Below are 19,217 nucleotides of genomic sequence, written 5' to 3'. Positions count from 1 at the left end.
TTTTTTTTGGAAAGTAAAATAAATGTTATTTCCTATTTAATTAATTCAAAATAAAGCATTGTTCTATTGCTCTCCCAGGAAAAGTGTTGTTTGCCCAAACAGGATTCGAACCAGGACCTCTAGCATCATAGCATGCTGTGCTAACCTAATTATGCATTAAAACAATAAATTTTTATATTAAAAAATAACAAAATGGAAGAATTGTGTACTCAATTACAGGCTATTTATAGAAATATCATTAATGAAAGTATTGGCAATGTTACCAGTACACTGACATAATCTGTCTGTGTTGATCGTGACCATCAACTCAAGTGCACATGCACTAACTGGGAGAGTCCAGTAGAAAACTAAGGGGTGACCACTACAAGTATAACATAGAAGAGGAAGCAGATTCCATGGAAATAGTCTGTCTTCTGCTTCAAAAGAGTTCGTTAAGAATAGTAACAGCCATCACAAACACAAAAAGTGAGTGCATACAAGCACAACACTGATCTGAAACGTACAGAACAGTTGTGTTCACGTTCCTACTTACTTCTACTTTCATAAATAAAGAGAAACTAGTACTCACTTTTATCCGCGTAGCTGTTTTTTCTTTCTCGATTACTTTCAGTGGCCACTGCCAATGGTGCCAATGGCCACCGAAATTAATCGAAAAAGAAAAAAACAGCTTCGCGGATAAAAGTGAGTACTAGTTTCTCCGTATTTATATACTACCGCATCTCTCCTTTCCCAATTATGAATCTACTTTCATGTTTGGATTTGCCTATTTGAGCAAGTTGTGTCTTTCCTTGTTAAAACAGTATTTAAGCCAATTAATCTTATCCATCCATACTATATTGTAATGTAGAAGAGCGAATTTCATGACTCAAACCCAGGTCTCTAGCACTCGATGTAATTGCTCCACCAACTGAGTTAGCAAACCAGCCCTGGCTTTGCCTGATTTTTAACTGTCACTATTTTACCTGTGTAGAATGAGATATATTGTCAAGGTACGCCAGAGGGAGCACTTGCCCCCATCCTGAGATATCTGGAAAATGTTCATGTAATTTGAATGTTGAAATTGTAGCGATATTGTAATACAAATATTGTTTTATGTGATTTACAAGCTGTAACAGCAATTAACTGCCATATCCAACAAAATAACGAGAGAACATTTGTACTAGATATTAGAATCACATTGACTGTCATAACTAAAGCTGTGGGGAAGGGATTGGGAAGCGAAATTTCATAATCTCGATAGTCAGGACTGAAAAAAAATTCGCCATTTCCAGACACAGTGAAAATCTGAAAATCCTACACACTATTTCACTCCTCAAGTGATTGTCTTTTGCACTTCAAATTTCAGATATTTATAGTGCAGAAAATAGCAAGAATAAACCACTTTTAAATATGATCCCTTTTGAATTTCCCCGACTTGTCAGGATCTGACCATGACAATTAAAGCTTCATCAATTTGATTTGCTCTTTTTAGTACCCTTCGGCACCAGTGGTGTCACGTGACTTTTTCAAGTGTTATCGGCCATCAGTACAATAATTATGCCTGCTAGACGTTATCACTTCTTTCCCCCCAGAAAAAACGTCTTCGATCTAGTTTTTTTTTCCACAGTGATTTAGCCACAAACATTCCTAGAAAGAATTACCACTCATGAAACAATTACCGTGAAAATCCAATGAATAGTGGTTGACCGTTGTCAATTCTTCATGTCTCTCTGTTTCTGTGCAATTGAAGTGCAAAGGGGAAGAAGAAGAACCACACTTTTCTCGGGTCAGTTTGGCGTTGGTGTGGTGAGCAGACGACAGAACTCCCCTCCTCCAGTGACAGTCAAGAGAAGCCCAGCTACTGTTGCCAACTTAGTATTTTGGAGCAAGGTTTGTCCAAATCACGAATCGCACCAAGGAACTATAATTTCGTCTAATACCTAATTGGTCTCATTTGTAGTTAAATCCAGCCTTGGCTTTGCAGTCTAACTCTAGTTGCTTCATCGAAATAGTATCCCCATTTTAGGCAGGATTTAGCCCTTTTCTGCCAACCCAATGTGACAACACTGGCCTGTGTCCGGCAGGCCTCACCAGTAACTGGGCCCCTAACAGGCATATGAATAACCCCATAGCACACTTGCCCCAAACTCTCTCCCTGCTTTTCGCCCGACCCTGTGGCCGAGTGGTTAGCACATCGCACTGCGATGCCAAGGGTCCTGGGTTCGAATCCCGGTCGGGCTTGGTTGTTTGTGAATGTCCGTTCATCAATTTCATCACTCATCCCCATCTTCGCAAATTAGCCAAGAGGCACAAAACGCGAAGTAAAATAAACTAAATCAATCAATCAATCTCCCTGCTTTTCCTTCGCATTGGCACCCTCTCCTCTTGTAACCTCTTGAGGGTAGTGGTATGGCCTCGCTCTTCGCTTCTGTCGGCTGCAGAAAAAAAATCTCCTCTGCAATATCTCCTCGACGGCAACACTATTGGTTAACGTATTTAACAACGTTGTCATTTTCTTAAAACAACTTTTTAATTCTTTACATTTTGCTGTTACCACATTCACGCCATGCCGCTGTTCAGCACATTTAAACATGGATCAGATAACATGAAGGAGAGTATATTAAGTGGTCTCTGTATGATATCTGTGCATCATAGGTACAAAAAGACAAAGAACTATTCATAAAAAAATGTATAGATGTTGGAAAGTAGGCAAGTGATATGTAAAATAAAAATAATAATAATAAACTGTGAGATATAAGTATCTATGACTGAAGGACAAGATGTAAAATCTTACTCTGCACCCTGAGAAAAAATCCTGCAAGCGTCCTTGTATATGTAATGGTATTACTTCAACATTTACTGAAAACAAAGGAGGGCAACAACTGATTAAAGCATGCCTTTCGCGACTAAGTTATTTACATCACCTTCTTGTCATTTTGGCTAATTGCACTGATGACAATGAATGGTGATTAGATGGGATGGATGAAGAGACAGAACACAATCCCAAACCGAGGATATACTGGCTCTGGTCCAGTCTCATTAACCAGCTAGGATGTACAGTGTTGAAAAAAAACGTTGGTTTTTGAGAGTACCTTCACAAGTAACAATCCTTAACTTAATTAATATTTCAGCAAATAAAACTGATACTGTTTTATTTCCAACAATGTTCATACATTATAAAATATATGGATATATCAACACATGACTACATATAAAATATATGATGTACACACCATAACATAACAATCTTTCTCCTCTTACCTGAAGAATCACAATACTTCAAAATTTTCCAAAACTACTATGATGGGAGTCTTTGGCTAATATTAGCAATAAGTAGAAATTAACATTGAACGCAATATAACTTGTAGTGTAGTTAATATAAAAAAAAACATGACTATATTATTTATTACAGTATCCCATAATGATTTTTTTTTAAATTATTCAAAAAGCTGCCTGATAATTTTTTGTGATGAAATTAAATACAATGGTTATTTTTGTCATTTAGAAAGAATGGAAATTGTTGACAGTCATTACCTGAATTGCACTGATGAACACAGAATAATGAACAGATCAGTCAATATTTTCAATACATTAGAAGCAAATCTTGAAAGCTTAATCATGTATACATACCACATTTTGCATGTCAGAAGTCTTATTCATTTTTCCAATCTTATCAAATGTGTTCAGAGAATTTTACCTAAAAAATTACCTTTTAGGCACATAAACATGAAGTGTATAATGTAATTAAATAACATAAATACAAATAGATGACTTGATGCAAAAACAGGAATAAATATGCCTTAGCTTCCTTGCTTAGAAATTCATCTTATTGCTCCCCATAACATTACATAAACTTTCTATTCACAGGAGAAATTAAGATAGGAAAATCAAATCATATTTTCCCATTAATGCAAAAACACTCTTAATCGATAACCACTGCCATCCCAAAATTCACCACCACTTAAAAATTCAAATTTGTCTTCTACCCCCAACACCCTCCCTTTAGGCCAACTGAAAATACTAGGGATACTTCTCAAGTCAAGAAAGTACTAATTTCCTCTTGAGCAACCTGATCTGTTAAGTACATAGCATCACTTTTCACCCTGAAACCAACAATTTGTAAGACTAGTTTCAACTTATGTTATTTTGCAACTCATACAAGAAATCCTTGATTTGCAAATCTTAATTTGGGTTTAATGTTGTTGTTTTTTTCCATTTTCAACAAGTGAGCATATCAGAAGAGAAACATTACATTTATAGTTTACTATGCCAATTTGTAGTTTATTATGCACTGAGCAAAACTTTACCAATGGAATAATTCAATACTACAGCAAAACAATCGAAAGAATACAAACATACATGTTAGGTCTAGTACACCCAACGGCAAAAGAAACAGTAAGCGAATTGTCCACCATTATTTTCATTCGATCTGTATTACACGATGTGATGATAATGAATTGAAGTAATGACGTCAATAAGCAGAGGGCAATGCCTGCTTCGAACCAACACAGTTTCATTCCTTAAAACATACAATGTAGAATAAAAAAGTAATGAAAATAGCGGTGGACAATTTGCCTACCATTATCTTTGCCATTGACTGCACAATACAGAAAAATTATACACTCACATACAATGCACATAATTAGACAAGCATGTGAGAAAACTTGCTAACAACACATGCTCATAAACCATATTTTGAATTAGTTATTGTCTGCAGACTACTATTTATCCAAGCACACATTTCATCAAATAAACTTGTATTGTTAATAACATACGTCTTATTAGAAGCTCAAATATGTTGTTTATTTAATAATTAAGATGTGTTAACACAATTGCATACCAAAACATGACTTACTTGTGGCTCAATAACATTCCATAACAAATTATGGTAAATTATTATCACCATAACCATTCTTTATGATAATTATCTTACAAAATAAGCAAGACAACACTTTTTTTTACACCCAAAATGTACTTTTATGGTTTTACTGCATGCAGAAGGTTTTGTAAATTTTAATGAAGGAAAAAAGTGATAAAACTACAGAAATTACACACCAAAAACCAGGATTTCCCAGATTCTAGAACATGGGTTCTATTCAACATGGAGGTTTCAGCAATACTCTGCAGGTATAATCCTTGAATAGCTAATAACAGATAACCAAGTCTTACATTCAAGTTCCCCACACAGTGGTAGCTTGTTTACAGGATGTCAAATATAAAAATGATATGCTGGAGTATAAGCAGTACAAATCCAAAATGGTGAAGACATTTTATATGTACCTTTACCTATTAATCTAGGACACTTGGCATCACAGTACGGAGACCAGCAGCTTCGTGTTACACTAATCAAAACCCACTAAGCACTGGCCGTCTCTTCAAGGGTGCTGTCCCTTGAAAATAAGATGGCCAATTTACAATAAATAAAAATTCAAAATCACCATCATGGTTATCCGAAGGAATTGACAATTTAATATGTATCAAAATTTTTGTAATAGGGTGGTTGTAAATTTCTTAAGTTTTATGCCAGGTTAGTAAATAAACACATTGTATTTTGTCTTGTAGCTAAACTTGTTGTTTAGGTCTATGATTGTGTTTTAGCGTATTGCAAATATATTATTCTCACTGGTTGTGATTGCAGTTATATTAATCCTTTCTACAATGCCTACGTTATTTTTGTGTTACAAGTAATAGTTTCCCATTGCACATGGCTGGATTTACATAAGATTTAGAATGTCAATGATTAGGACATTCCCTACTATTGATATTATCATTACTATTGTAAAATGTGAAAGTTTTGTTAACTAATTTTATCATTAAATTATGTCACTTTCCTTCATTCATACAAAATTAATTTATAAATTTCTTGTTTCAACGAACATGTAAATATATGGAGAAGGGCAAATCTGATTCACAAAACATTGTGAATGTGTTTGTGCTTACGCTGACTAGATATAGCTGAATACAGAGAAGCAAATGTACAAGAACATATTTTCAACTCAAGCATTTATCAATTAAGAATAAATTAAAATTTCAACTAGTTAAGTGTGCATTAACTTGTATGGATAACAAACAAATATGAATGAAATTAGGAATGGCAAGAAAACATTACAGAAATGTAAACCTATTGCATGAAGTTCATCCCCTGTAGAACACAAGTTACACATTTGAAGAATCAATGCTCAGGATTTACTGTGTCATTATTCATCATTCCATTTAATGACAAAATGTATTCTCAAAGATGCAAATTGTATTTGCTTATTAATATGAAGTTAGTATTAGGCTCAAACAGTATATTAAGATTATTAAACAAAGTTAGATTACATATATACATAGTATGTTAAACGTACACACACAAACTCATATTGCTAGGATAAAAGATTATAATCCTTGACAAATGATTTACTGGCCTCACTCATTACATTACAAAAGAGATAACTGTACGTTCCACTTCACATCTTTATTCAGATATAAATCAACACTTCTGTTTGGTTTTGTCAAAAATGTTCACATTGATAACAGAAGACTTCCTACTGATTGATGAAATTTCAATTGCAAAGCAGTTTGTGATGCAACCAATTTTTACCTTTCCTGAAATGCCATCATTGCAAATGGACAATTCTTCTGTATTGCAAAACTGGCTGCATGTACTCAGTTTATTGATAATAAATACCACCCTGTTGTTATTCACTTCAAACAGCAATACATCTATAAGCTTAAAACAATGAACACACATTGAAAATTCATAACAAGAGCAAGAGACAAATAGTATTGTGTATGCTCAGTCACCGAGGTAGCTTCAAAGGACTGAAAAAAAAAGAACAAAATTTTATTGGAACATATCTGGTGATTCTCATAAAGCCCCAACAAACGTTCATTGAATTGAACTACTAACTGTTCACTTTGTTGCAGAACAAAGTTTATAATTCACACACAGAGTGGAATCTATTGATACATGTTTTTACAACAGTGTCTCAGTGAATCACAATATCATCAACCTTCACCATTTATAGTTTCCAGTTGGGGCCTTTTCAATGGTGTAGTGGTAACTTCATTATCTCGTAATCAAGATACCCAGATTTGATACCCTGTGGAGGTGCGGATCCCACTTCAAACAGCAGGTCCTGTCCTGATTAGCCTATCTGTTCATAGTGTGGACTTGAAAACAAAAGCAAACCAGTCTCTCACTGGAGTGACACAAAAGTCAGACCCTTCCATCATGTACTCTTCTGCCCCTCAGTGTTTCTATGTACAAACAAATCTCACACCCAGTGGCAATGTCTATATGGTAGGGCTGGCCTGGATATGAAACTTTTACTCACATCAACAAAATACCCATAATCAATATGCAAATGATCTGATGTAAAACTGCAATGCCCCACGAAGGCGTTGAATGGTTCATTCACTTCTTTAATTAATGCATGTCTCCACCTAAATGCATTACATTTTTCTTACAAAAAGAAACTGTGTACTTACAAAAAGCAGGGGATATGAGTTACACTTTTATGTTCAAAAACATAATAATGAAATGGCAGGATTTTGTACTAATAACCCATTTGTACAAATATGAGATCAGAAACAAAAATCAGCAACTTTATTGATAAATTGATACACCAATATTGGCTGATAGTGTAGACTGACAATTAATATCCCATCCATACTTACCAGTGAATTCAATTAATGCACAGAGTAGACATACAGTTTTAAATGGAATTCAGAGTACTCGTACAGGAAATGAACAGTGCATTTTCTGGCTACATGGTAAAAATATATACGAGGGGGTGTCCAAAAGTTTTAAAGGTAAAGGTAAAGTGCTCCCCTGTGCTTAGCACAATGCCATGAAGGCGTATAGGGGGTGTGGGGGTAACGCCCCACACTTTCTTGATCCGGTCGTGAGTGGGGGGTGATGTGATCAGCATCACACCCCTGACTGCCTTTACCCCCCAGGGTTTCCCCCAGGTACCCATGTTATTCGACGCTGGGTGGACGCCGGGACCGCTTCCAAAAGTTTTAATTATAATAAAGAAGTTATAGAGATATTTACATGAAACTTTTCGTGCATAATCAGTGTCATTGCCATGCATACTTGTGCAAATATCAAATCCTTGTCTAACGTAGTTTTCTTTCCAAAGGCTGTAGAAGACATCAATCTGCATGATGAACAAAATTGAAGCCCGAAGTGTCATAAAGTTCCTCCATTTGAAGGGCAACAACGCATGCCAAATCCACGACGAAATGAAAGCTGTGTATGGGGATGAAAGCCCATCATATGACACGGTTGTGAGGTGGAAGAGGAACTTTCAAAGTTTCGATGCTTTTTATCTGATAACCCATTTTCGACAGATCAAAGCTGAATGGTTAGTGTTGGTAAGTTAATGGTATGGCGTGCTGTGTGGAACACGATTGGTTAGTCAATTTTCCATCAACAGAACCTTAAATTATTTCTTGTAGTTTACAGTTATTACAAGCATAAGAAAACAGTTTTTCTTTGTGACGTTTCAGGAGAACAAAGGAAAATAAATGTCTGATGAAAGGAGCGTGTGTTCTCCTGAAACGTCACAAAGAAAAACTGTTTTCTTATGCTTGTAATAACCGTAAACTACAAGAAATAATTCTATAATGCAAGCAATGCGTACATACAAGAGGAACCTTAAATGCTTAGGGCTACTTGGATTTGTTAAATAAACAGTTTTTTTCATCCTTGCTTATGGAAGAAGGTACTTTTTACAGAGTTTTTTCAATAGGGAAGAACACCAGAACACTTATGGGAACGTTATGAACCTGTTTTTGTCCAAAGTTAGTTATCAGATGACAAGGGTCGCATATTCTGTTTATGAACTTCCTTCTGAACATAAACATTAGCCTTGTCACTGTGAAGGACTTTTAATTCAATGGAAGCGTCACACTGTAAATTGTTCGCGACAACCATTTATAATGCGCAGCTCTTCATGGATGTATCCAATTAAAATCGTGTGCAATGGCATGCGAACTTCTCTCCCTAGACGTCACTTTGATCTCGATGCATTACCGATGCGCTAAACAAATTTTAAGGCATTTTTCTAACACCTCGAAAAGGAGCAAATTGGTACAAGAATTCAGTCATAACTTTTTACTGGTTAAAGATACGTCGAAAAAACCTTCACCATTGCATTTCTCGTGAAATTCTAGCCCATTTTGATATGTCGCACGACCCCCTTCCCATTTAAAATTCTGAAGTTGAATTCAAGATGGTGGACATCAAGATGGCCGCCGACCGTGTGGGTGGCGTCAATGTGGTTCCCCCTTGGCCAGGCAATGATTGGTCATCGCCATTTTCACATTCCATGCCGCAGTGGCCTTGTACTGAGGGTGTTAAGTGACTTATTGAGCCACCCTGTATAATTCACATTACGTAAGATATTGGTTGTCGGTTGTTATACAACCATAAGTAGCAAGCACCTTTTGACCGATGAGGAAGAGTCTAATTGAATCTGGATTTTGAACGCCCCATTATCTTCGAACTTTGCCCAACCATGAGAAACGTCACCAAGAAGCTGAGAGAGTAACGAAGCTGAAAAGGACATTCTAACCTGAAGTTTCCAAAGGAGTCAACATATTGTTCTAATCGGCCGTAACCAGAGAAAACAAAAAAAAATGCAGGTATGTACTTGTTTAGACAGTGAAGTGATTACGCCAGTGCCAATTTCCATTTTACGAGCCATTTCTTACGTCACAATTATTTTGTCTGTAACGGAACTAATAGTAACAATTCAAAGATCGTACCCATACACCTCGTATCACGAAAAGGATGTAGTTCAGCAACTAGAGAAGAGTACGTGGTCGATAATTAATTGCAGTTTGTATGCATTACTGAAAAGTCATATTTGCCCTACATTTAATTTGACGTTAACTTGATCCGATCTTTTGTTGCATTAGAACCTTAAAATATGTTCTTATTTGGACAAAAATACGAAATAAACCATTAATTCCTTAATTAGACCTTTCCCTAAGTTAAAGAGTGCCAATTTGTGTTAATGAAGTAGTAGATGAAAATAATGCCAAGATTCGTAAGTAGTGAGAAAGGTCCATTCTAAAGCATACCAAGGTATGGCTTCTAATGCCAATTTTGAGAGTGTTTTACAAGTTGTTACCTAATATAAATGCATTCATAGAAACAATTGCTATTTTTTTTTTGAGCACCAATTAACATTGTTATTACGTTGTTAAATTTTGGTATTCAAATTTATGAATATATTACCATTGTTGAAGCTATGCGAATATTAACATGTTTTCTATCAATAAATTGTTACTAATTATAAAAATGAGAATTTATCTTGATTGTTCCTATTAAAGTGATTCAGTAAAGGTAAAAAATGCGTTTTTTGGAGATCACGCACAGACAAGATTAATGGTTCAATTGGGTTACTGTATGCATAATATAGTATTCTTTATGCATCCTTATTTATTAAGGTTGTGCATTTTTGGAGAAGACGTATTTTCGAAGAATACAGTTTTAATCAACAATTAGAAAATCGGGCAATTTGAATTGAATTAAACCAAATTATTTGCCTGACATTTTTGTTAGGTACGATTCTCTTTGGAGATTGAAGTGACATGTAATAACGCATCATATACTTCAAACAACAGCGACTTTTGTAATTGCTAGATCGGGGTATTTTTTGTCATCCATGGCCTCTACGCACGACTTCCCTTGCAACAAGACATTAGCCCACCTAGTACATTACAAAATGTACACACGAACCATGTTTACATATCCGCATACCTGTTTATTTCATTCTGTTGATTTCGGGGAGGACTGTCACCATCTACATTGGAACCGACAGTGGTCATCAGAATCGAGCAGATATGTGGATACAAAGCATGTTTTGTGTGTATATTCCCATAACATGAATCACCAATTATTTTGCTATGGAGGAAAGTTTATTATCGCACCTGACCATCCTTACCAATTTCCTTCAAGTTCATCTTAATATTGCAATTCCATGTTTGTCTTGGAGGTTCCTACAGGTCTCCTACCATTAGGTTTCCCCACAAACTTTTCTATATTCTCCATGCATGCCACATGGCTTGTGTAACGAAGTTCTCAAGATTTAATTATTCTAATAATATCATGGGATGAATATATATTATTGTTTAGTACTATGCAACCTGTTTCTCTTATCTGTTGTTTCATCTCTTTTAAGTCCAAATATTTTTGTAAGATTTTATTTTTAAAAAAATGCATAACAGATATGAAGTGGAACCTCAGAAACTTTGGATGTACCCTTTATGCTCAATCACAGAACATGGAACTTAATTTGCAAGTTCACTTTCAACACTTGTCAACCATGTCAGCTCAGCTGACAAACCCACACACACGTGCCAAAATGTTTCAACAAAACAAGACTAGCATACACCATGTACTGTATATGTCCTCACATTCACCGCACCACATCAAGAATCCAACAACAATCACCAACAGTAATTAATACTATAATGGACAGAATTCAATTCTTGCTTCAGTCTCATAAACAGCAGTTCAATGTTTTTCACAACACAGCTTCGCCCAGCTACAAAACATGTACCTGGGCACTGTAGGAAAGGAACTATCCATACCAAAAAGTCATAATTTTGCTGTCAGTCTTCATTTTCTTGCATTAGACCTCGTGTAGTCCTCTGATATTGAAGGCAACGGTAAAGACAAATACTCTTCATCAACTTCAACCTGGAAGAATTAAAGTGAATCACTTGCAAGTAAAATTCAAAACCGCTATTGATGTATTCTATCTCCTTGTAAACTATCCTAGTTTCTGGATGCTACATTGAGGCTGTGTTATTACTAAATAATATATAAGACTATTGGAAGTATTTTGCAGTGAACAACTAAGAGCATAGTAAAAAGTAAAAATTATAGGCTGTGATCAAAACAGACTTTTCAATTTTTTCAAGAACTGAGAGTGGTGTATGTTCTGGTGCTTACTGTTTCTGTAGTTCCAACCACATTATTATTATTATTATTATTGCCTTATTTTGATTGGCATTTACTGTCATCAGAGCCTTGTGTCTTCAACACATATTGTAAGCTACCATGACCTCAACTACCAAAAATATTTATTCCCTATTAGCACACAGAAATATTCAAAATTGGGACAGATTAATTCTCTGTATTTCTCTACTTGAAACTCACCTTCACAAACGTATGCTCCAATAAATCTGCAGCAGCTGCCCTTTTCCGGGGATCATGCTGTAAACACTGCTCTAAGAATTGCTGGCCTTCTTCTAATAGAGTGGTAGGAATTGTTGGAATTTCTCCCATCCCTACTTTGAACATGATTTGGTAATTGCTGTCATACTCATGCCATGGACGCTAAAAATAAAAGTTAGGATACTTAATTCCATGAACAAAATTAATAAAACATAACAAACATTTCTCAGTCACATACAAATGTAAAATTAAACACTCCTCATTCTCATTACAACTGTTAACACAATACAGATTTATTTTCCTATTGGGTTGAACACACAAATTAATTATTACAGAAACACTATTTTTTGTAGTATGACCAAACTACATACAATATCCCTAAATAGCAGTGGCGTGGTGTGACTTTTTAAAAAGTGTTACCGGCTATCAGTACGACATTTATGCCTGCTAGACGTTTTACAACCCCCCCCCCCCCTTCCTTTCGGTAAAGAAAACATGTCTTCGAGCTAGATATTTGTTCATTTCGTTCTTGTTTTGCAATCAGCACAGTGATTTAGCCACAAACACTCCTAGAAAGAACTACTACTCATGAGACAGTTACCACGAAAATCCAATGAATAGTGGTAGACCCTTGTCAATTCTTCATCTGTTTCTGTTTCTTTGCAATGAGGTGCGAAGGGGAAGAAGAAGAACCACACTTTTCTCTGGTCAGTTTGACGTTTGTATGGTGAGCACTGAGCAGACGACAGAACTCCGCTCCTTCGTGGAAGGGAAGCCCAACTGTATGTGCTATTGTTGCCAACTTAGTATTTTGGACCAAGGTTTGTCCAAATCACGAATCACACCAAGGAACTATAGCCTATTTTCATCTATTACCTAACTGGTCTCAGTTGTAGTTCAATCCATCCTTGGCTCTGCAGTCTACCTCTAGTTGCTTCACAGAAATTGTATTCCTATTTAGGCGGGATTTAGCTCTTTTCTGCCAATCCGATGTGACAACACTGGCTGCCCCGGTGGGTCTGAACTGCAACAGGGCCCCTTAACAGGTATATGAATAACCCCATAAAGTCATTCCCCGCTCTTTCCTTGCATTGGCGCCCTCTTCTCCCTTGTTGCCTCTTGAGGGTAGCGGAACGGCCTCCCTCTTGGCTTCTGTCGGCTGCAGAAAAAATGTCCTAGGCAATATCTACTCGACGGCAACGGGGTTCATTAACGTATTTAACAAAGTTGTCATTTTATTGAAACAACTTTTTAATTCTTTACATTTTGCTGTTACCTGCTGTAACACCGGCTACATGCACGCCACGTCTCTACTAAATAGTGTCCTACTATCATATTCTCCAGGCAAGTAACATGTCATACTTCTGACAAATCCATGTGGTTTGCCATATCCTTCTCTCAGAACAGAATTATTTCAAATTGGACTTGGGTCACCCCAATATCCAGATCTATAGTGGAACAACAAGCAAAAAAACCTGTGCAGAACTGCTAGGGGTCCCCACATGTGGGTTTACGGTCGCAGGTTGTGTCCAACCAAATTTTTTTTTTGGGGGGGGGGGGGTTCACTTGCTTTTTTTTCTGTGATGTAAATTTGACTGAATAAAATTTTCATCATTGGACAGAGGTTGAACTTCGTTAACATGCAATAATCACTTTGTATACTGCTAAGGGACTGGTGATAAGTATTATTTGGGGGAGACCGTGTCCAGTTCTTATTAAGTTTTAAATTTTCAGCAGAATTCTTGTGGGGAGATTAAGCATTAATTCTTTGGGGGGGGGGGGGGCACACTACAAAACTCTTGACTATCAACGTTAAGTTTTAGATTATCAAGGGAATTCTACTGGGGGAGGGAGATTGAGCATTATATTGGGGGGACTCTTGAGGGGGATATCCAGATGTGGGATATCAATGTTAGGTCTTAAATTGGCAGAGAATTTCCATAGTAAGAGAGATCAAAAGGAGGGGGGTATTTGGTTCAAAATTTGTATCCTAATCATTATTTAGGTTGTCATTTTTCTGTATCATTTGAAGCCATATGGTATCAAGTGGATTTTACTCTGAATTATCCGCTAAGCGGGGAGATGGAGGGGAGAGTGTCATAACCATCCACCTTTGTTCCTTCTCTCCTAAAACAAACATCGGATACATGAAAAGATAGTAAAGAAAAATATAGCATCAACTACTAAACAAGTCCTCCATGGGTTGTTATTATTTTACGTCGCTTTTCTGCCACTTTAGGATAATGAGGATGAATTATGGTTAGACAAAGCATTAGCTACTGGAGAAGATATGGGAGCGCCACAAACGCCAAGGCAAAGTAGGTGCTGAATGAACAAAAATAATTTGGAAGGAGTAACGGTCACGGCGCCTTGTAAAAATATCGACTCCTTATTAAACTATATTATTGCCATTTTCCTAATAAATATCTTAAATATTTTATTGCTCACTTCGCTTGCAATGCTGCTCAAGGTTTACTGGGATGGTTTGATGGAAGGCAAAATAGGGTGCTGGGAGTGACCTCTCCTGAAAACCTGTATAATTTTCAAGGTTCACATTTTTGGATGATATTCTATACAAAAATGTTATTGGAGTTTTTGATTGTTTTACCATTTACTTGATGTTATACAGCTTTTCCATCCCATTTCTTAGTCATGCACCCTTCACACGTTGTTGGTGCCCATGAGCAAATGGAGAAAAAGATGGGAACGATTAAATATAAAATAAATAAAATAACAACACCAAATTAAATTAAATTAATATTCTTGTAATTTGCAAAGAGAAAGCTACAAGAAATTTCCTGTCCGCATCACTCACAATTATTCGTATTTTACGTCTTGCAAAGATGATTGTGAACGATTATACTATAGCTGCATTATGATTTGATTTCATTTGAGTTCTGTTATTTAGCGTCGCATTTCTTCCACTTTGGGCTGATTGCGACAATGACAATGAGTGATAATACGAGGGTGGTTTGAAAAGTTCTCGGAATGGAATAGAAAGAAACGATTTACAACAGTGATTTTATTTTTATTTTTCAATGTAGTCTCCCTGTACACTAATGCACTTGGTCCAGCGATGTTCCAATGCCTTGATCCCATCTCAAAAATTAGATTCCTCCAGGCCTGTGAAATACGTGTCAACTTCGGCTATTAGTTCTTCCTTTGAAGAGAATCTCCGTCCACCGAGGAAACTTTTGAGTTTGGGGAAAAGATGGAAGTCTGAGGGAGCCAAATCAGGTGAATAAGGCGGATGTGGCAACAATTCGTAACCAAGTTCATGAATTTTTGCCATGGCAACGACACTTGTGTGAGGGCGCGCATTGTCCTGATGCAAGATGATTTTCTTTCTTGCCAAACCTGGCCTCTTTTCCCGTATCTTATGCATTAGTTGGTCGAGGAGATTAGCGTAGTATTGTCCCGTAATTGTTTGACCAGAGGGAAGATAATCGATCAACAGAATCCCTTTCGCATCCCAAAACACTGACGCCATTACCTTTCCGGCCGACCGTATAGCCTTTGCTTTCTTTGGTGGTGGTGAATCAACATGTTTCCACTGCTTTGACTGTTGTTTTGTGTCTGGGGTATAGTAGTGGACCCACGTTTCATCTGTCGTCACAAACCGGCGCAGAAAATCTGTTTGGTTTCTCTTAAAACGAGTCAAACATTGTTCGGAAATGTCCACTCTGATGCGTTTATGGTCCTGTGTTAAAAGTCACGGCACCCATCTTGCAGATAATTTTCTCATATCCAATTCACCTGTTAAAATGTGATACGCCCGTTTGGATGACATTCCTATAGCTTCAGCAATTTCACGCACTTTCAGTCGGCGATCCTCCATGACCAATTTATGCACTTTTTCAATAATTTCTGGGGTAGTAGCATATTTTGGGCGACCACTACGTGGATCATCTTCTAAGCTGTCCCGACCAAATTTAAACTCGTTTGTCCACTTTGCAACAGTTGAATATGAAGGAGCAGAGTCCCCCATTGTGTTCAGAAAATCGGCATGAATTTCCTTTGCTTTCATACCTTTCTTTACGAAGTACTTAATCACCGCTCGAATCTCGATTTGTTCCATCTTCACAAAGCACTGCACGGGAACAACTACGAAGTGACGTCTGCACCACAGATCTCTACCCAGAACACTGACGCGCCACGTGTTTATTAATAAAGGATGGCCTATTAATATGCGGGAACCTTGTTGTCTAACACTGACATCTGGTGGTGATTCCGAGAACTTTTCAAACCACCCTTGTATTATGAAATTGATGAAGGAACACTCACTCAAAGGACACCCATGACCAGCCTGGAATTCGAACCCGTGACCCCTTGTCTCGTAGCAAGCTGTGGTAACCACTCCGCCACGAAGGTCATCTGCTGCATTACCAGACACGATCAATATTCTTCGTGTTGATTAATAACATATGTTTTAAAAATATAATCCTTAGTGTTTGTCCACTGCTATACGAGGGTTGTTTGAATATTTTTTTTAGTAATTTTCAGGAGATGATAACGCAGTTCATTAGATGAATATATCACTTTACCAACAGCAAAAAAAGTGTTTCTTCAACAGGTAAACGTACTGTCACACAAATTGAGCGCTGCTGTCAAAATTGCAGAAATTTTGCTTCGAATTTATTCCCAATGCAAACTATTCACAGGAAAGGGCCCGTGCGATTTCTTCCTGCAGGTGCATCATGTAATAATTGAACTAAATATACTACATAGTAACGCACTGTAAAAAAACAGATACAACAGAAAAATATATAAGGTAACGTCGCAGGAAGTGAAATTTGCACTTGACATACAATCCAAAAAATGGTGACTATGAAATACTCTAAAGCACAGGAGGAGAATTTGTTGCAGTAGGCACCAAATAATATTTTCACTGTCTACGGTTCTTTTTATGAAATAATAATTGAATCAGGCATGCAAACAAACCAGTTCTGGTTGAAACAACTGCAGCATGAATATTTTGTGTGTCCTACTGGCATATGCAGGGTAGGGGGAGATGATGGTGCTGCAGCTCCTTCTTCTATTTTGAGGGAATCAATTTTTTCAAATCAAAGCAGTGAAGAACTCTGGAAAGGCAAAATAATACAAGGAAACTCCTCATAAAACAAGCCCTCTCCCAATTACTATTTTTGTCTTTCAACAACGTTTAATATCTGATGTCAATAATTTTGGGGGGATTGTGATGAACGAATTTGGGGGGGCCTGCATCCAGGGTCTTGGGGGGGGGGGGATGGGCACCCCTGAGACCTGTGACTCCTGTGCACCGCACTCTCACGTGGAGGGAAGGGGCAGAGTGGAACATGCTTCCTTATGGCCCGAGTTGAACGGAAGAAACAGAAGTTGCGTGGAGACTTTTTGCCAAAAGTTATTTTCCTTGTGGTCGCTCTATATCTCAGATTAAGTATAAGGGGTGCATGGAGCAGGGCCCTTGGCCTATAGGCCCCTGATTGAAACCAATGTGCGTTCTTACTAGAAAAACATGGACATCATTTTTCCTAGCAAAAACGTCGCATGAGGTGACAAAAGCTTTTTACTGCATGTCTCCAATTTCATATCAGTTGTGTGCAATGGTGGAATAAAAGTTCTTCCCCTACAGAGCTTCAATACCAGTCAATAAAGCAGAAGGGTAGGCAACACACACTGCACCTTTCGATGGCTGGCGATTTTGCCTGTCATTACACTATAAGTCGTTCTCCCTGCGAAATCCTGCAGGGCAGGAAGGATGGTCACATGACTAGTTGTTGTAAGGGTAGAGAGGTGTGGTTACATATACATTCTTCCATGACTGTACACTCTCAGTTGTCACTAATGATTAGTTTTACAGCAGTGTCTTATTGGTGTAAGTAACAATTTCATTGGTAAGGGGTGGCTCAGTCGGTAACGTGTCTGACTACCATGCTAAAAGTCCCGGGTTCGATCCCCAGCTGGTTCAAATTCGGGAACTTTTCTGACGTTCGAAGTGGCCCCGGTGCCCACCCAGCATCGAATGACATGGGTACCTGGGGGGTAAAGGTGGTCAGGGTCGTGATGCTGATCACATCACCCCCACTCACGACCGGATCAAGAAAGTGTGGGGCATTACTCCCACACCCCCTATACGCCATTGATGGCATGGTGCTAAGCACAGGGGAGCACTTTACCTTTTTTTTTTTTTTTTTTTTTTTTTTTTTTTTTTTTTAGGTACACCATAATAAACTCTTTACCTTTCCTGAAGCCATCTCAACCACCACACAACCAACTGACCAGATATCAGCAGCTCGGCCATGACCTTCCGTCTTCATGAACACTTCTGGGGCCATATATGCTGGAAAGTAGACCACAGTTTTAGGTTTATTTCTTTCATTTATTGGAAAAATATGTTAATTTATATAAAATCATACAACCAACTACAACCAAAGCAGTTATTTATAATCAGCAACTAAGATAAAACACTCTGTAAAGAAAAAATAGTGACACTTGCTCAAATATGGTTTTCACAAGATTATGAAGTGAATTAAAACAATAAGAAAAGCAGAATTTGTCCATCAGACGTATTGGTGAAGGAGCGTTCTCGAATGCATTAGTAAACTGTAGAACGAGCAGGGATGCTGAAGCGTTGCAAGGGAGTGGATAGGAGGGAGTGAGAGAGGCAGGAGGCATCGTGGGTTGTGTTCGTTTGATGGAAAACCTCTCGTCATGTGATGCCTCTCTCACTCCCTTCTATCATCGCAAAAGAAACGGGACGTGGTTTTGCGAAAACGATGACATTTATCCAACACCCCCAGATCTTTTCTATTTTCATTTATTTTTTTATGTCTCAATGCAAGAGGCTCCCTCTGGTGCTACTCTGTTGCTTTTGAGGTGCATTGTGCAGGCGGGAAGTTCGCATTGCACGAAGCACTCATCGGGCTCCATGCAACAGAGTAGCACCAGAGAGAGCCTCTTGTATTGAAATATAAAAAAAAAATAATGAAAATAGAAAAGAACTGGGGGTGTTGATTAATGAATCTTGTGAAAACCATATCCAAGCAAATGTCGCTATTTTTTCTTTACAGAGTGTAGT

General features: G+C 37.5%; 1 protein-coding gene across 1 annotated transcript in view; it reads right to left on the bottom strand.

Moving 5' to 3' along the window:
• Positions 1 to 3,114: 3,114 nt before the first annotated feature.
• Positions 3,115 to 19,217, bottom strand: part of Mekk1 (mitogen-activated protein kinase kinase kinase 4) — a 110,055-nt gene continuing 93,952 nt past the window's right edge. Inside the window, exons 23-26 of the mRNA XM_083123985.1 lie at positions 18,379 to 18,479; positions 12,143 to 12,322; positions 8,626 to 11,680; positions 3,115 to 8,408 (exon numbers count right to left, since the gene is read on the bottom strand). Coding sequence (XP_082980111.1) covers positions 11,600 to 11,680; positions 12,143 to 12,322; positions 18,379 to 18,479 — 362 coding nt within the window. The 3' untranslated portion in view covers positions 3,115 to 8,408; positions 8,626 to 11,599. The remainder of the gene's footprint in view (positions 8,409 to 8,625; positions 11,681 to 12,142; positions 12,323 to 18,378; positions 18,480 to 19,217) is intronic.

This window comes from Lepisma saccharinum, chromosome 6 (assembly GCF_977018435.1).
Source record: "Lepisma saccharinum chromosome 6, izLepSacc3.1, whole genome shotgun sequence".
NCBI classification, from domain to species: domain Eukaryota; kingdom Metazoa; phylum Arthropoda; class Insecta; order Zygentoma; family Lepismatidae; genus Lepisma; species Lepisma saccharinum.
Note: the sequence above shows the minus strand (reverse complement) of the source record. Positions and strands in the feature narration are given on the sequence as shown.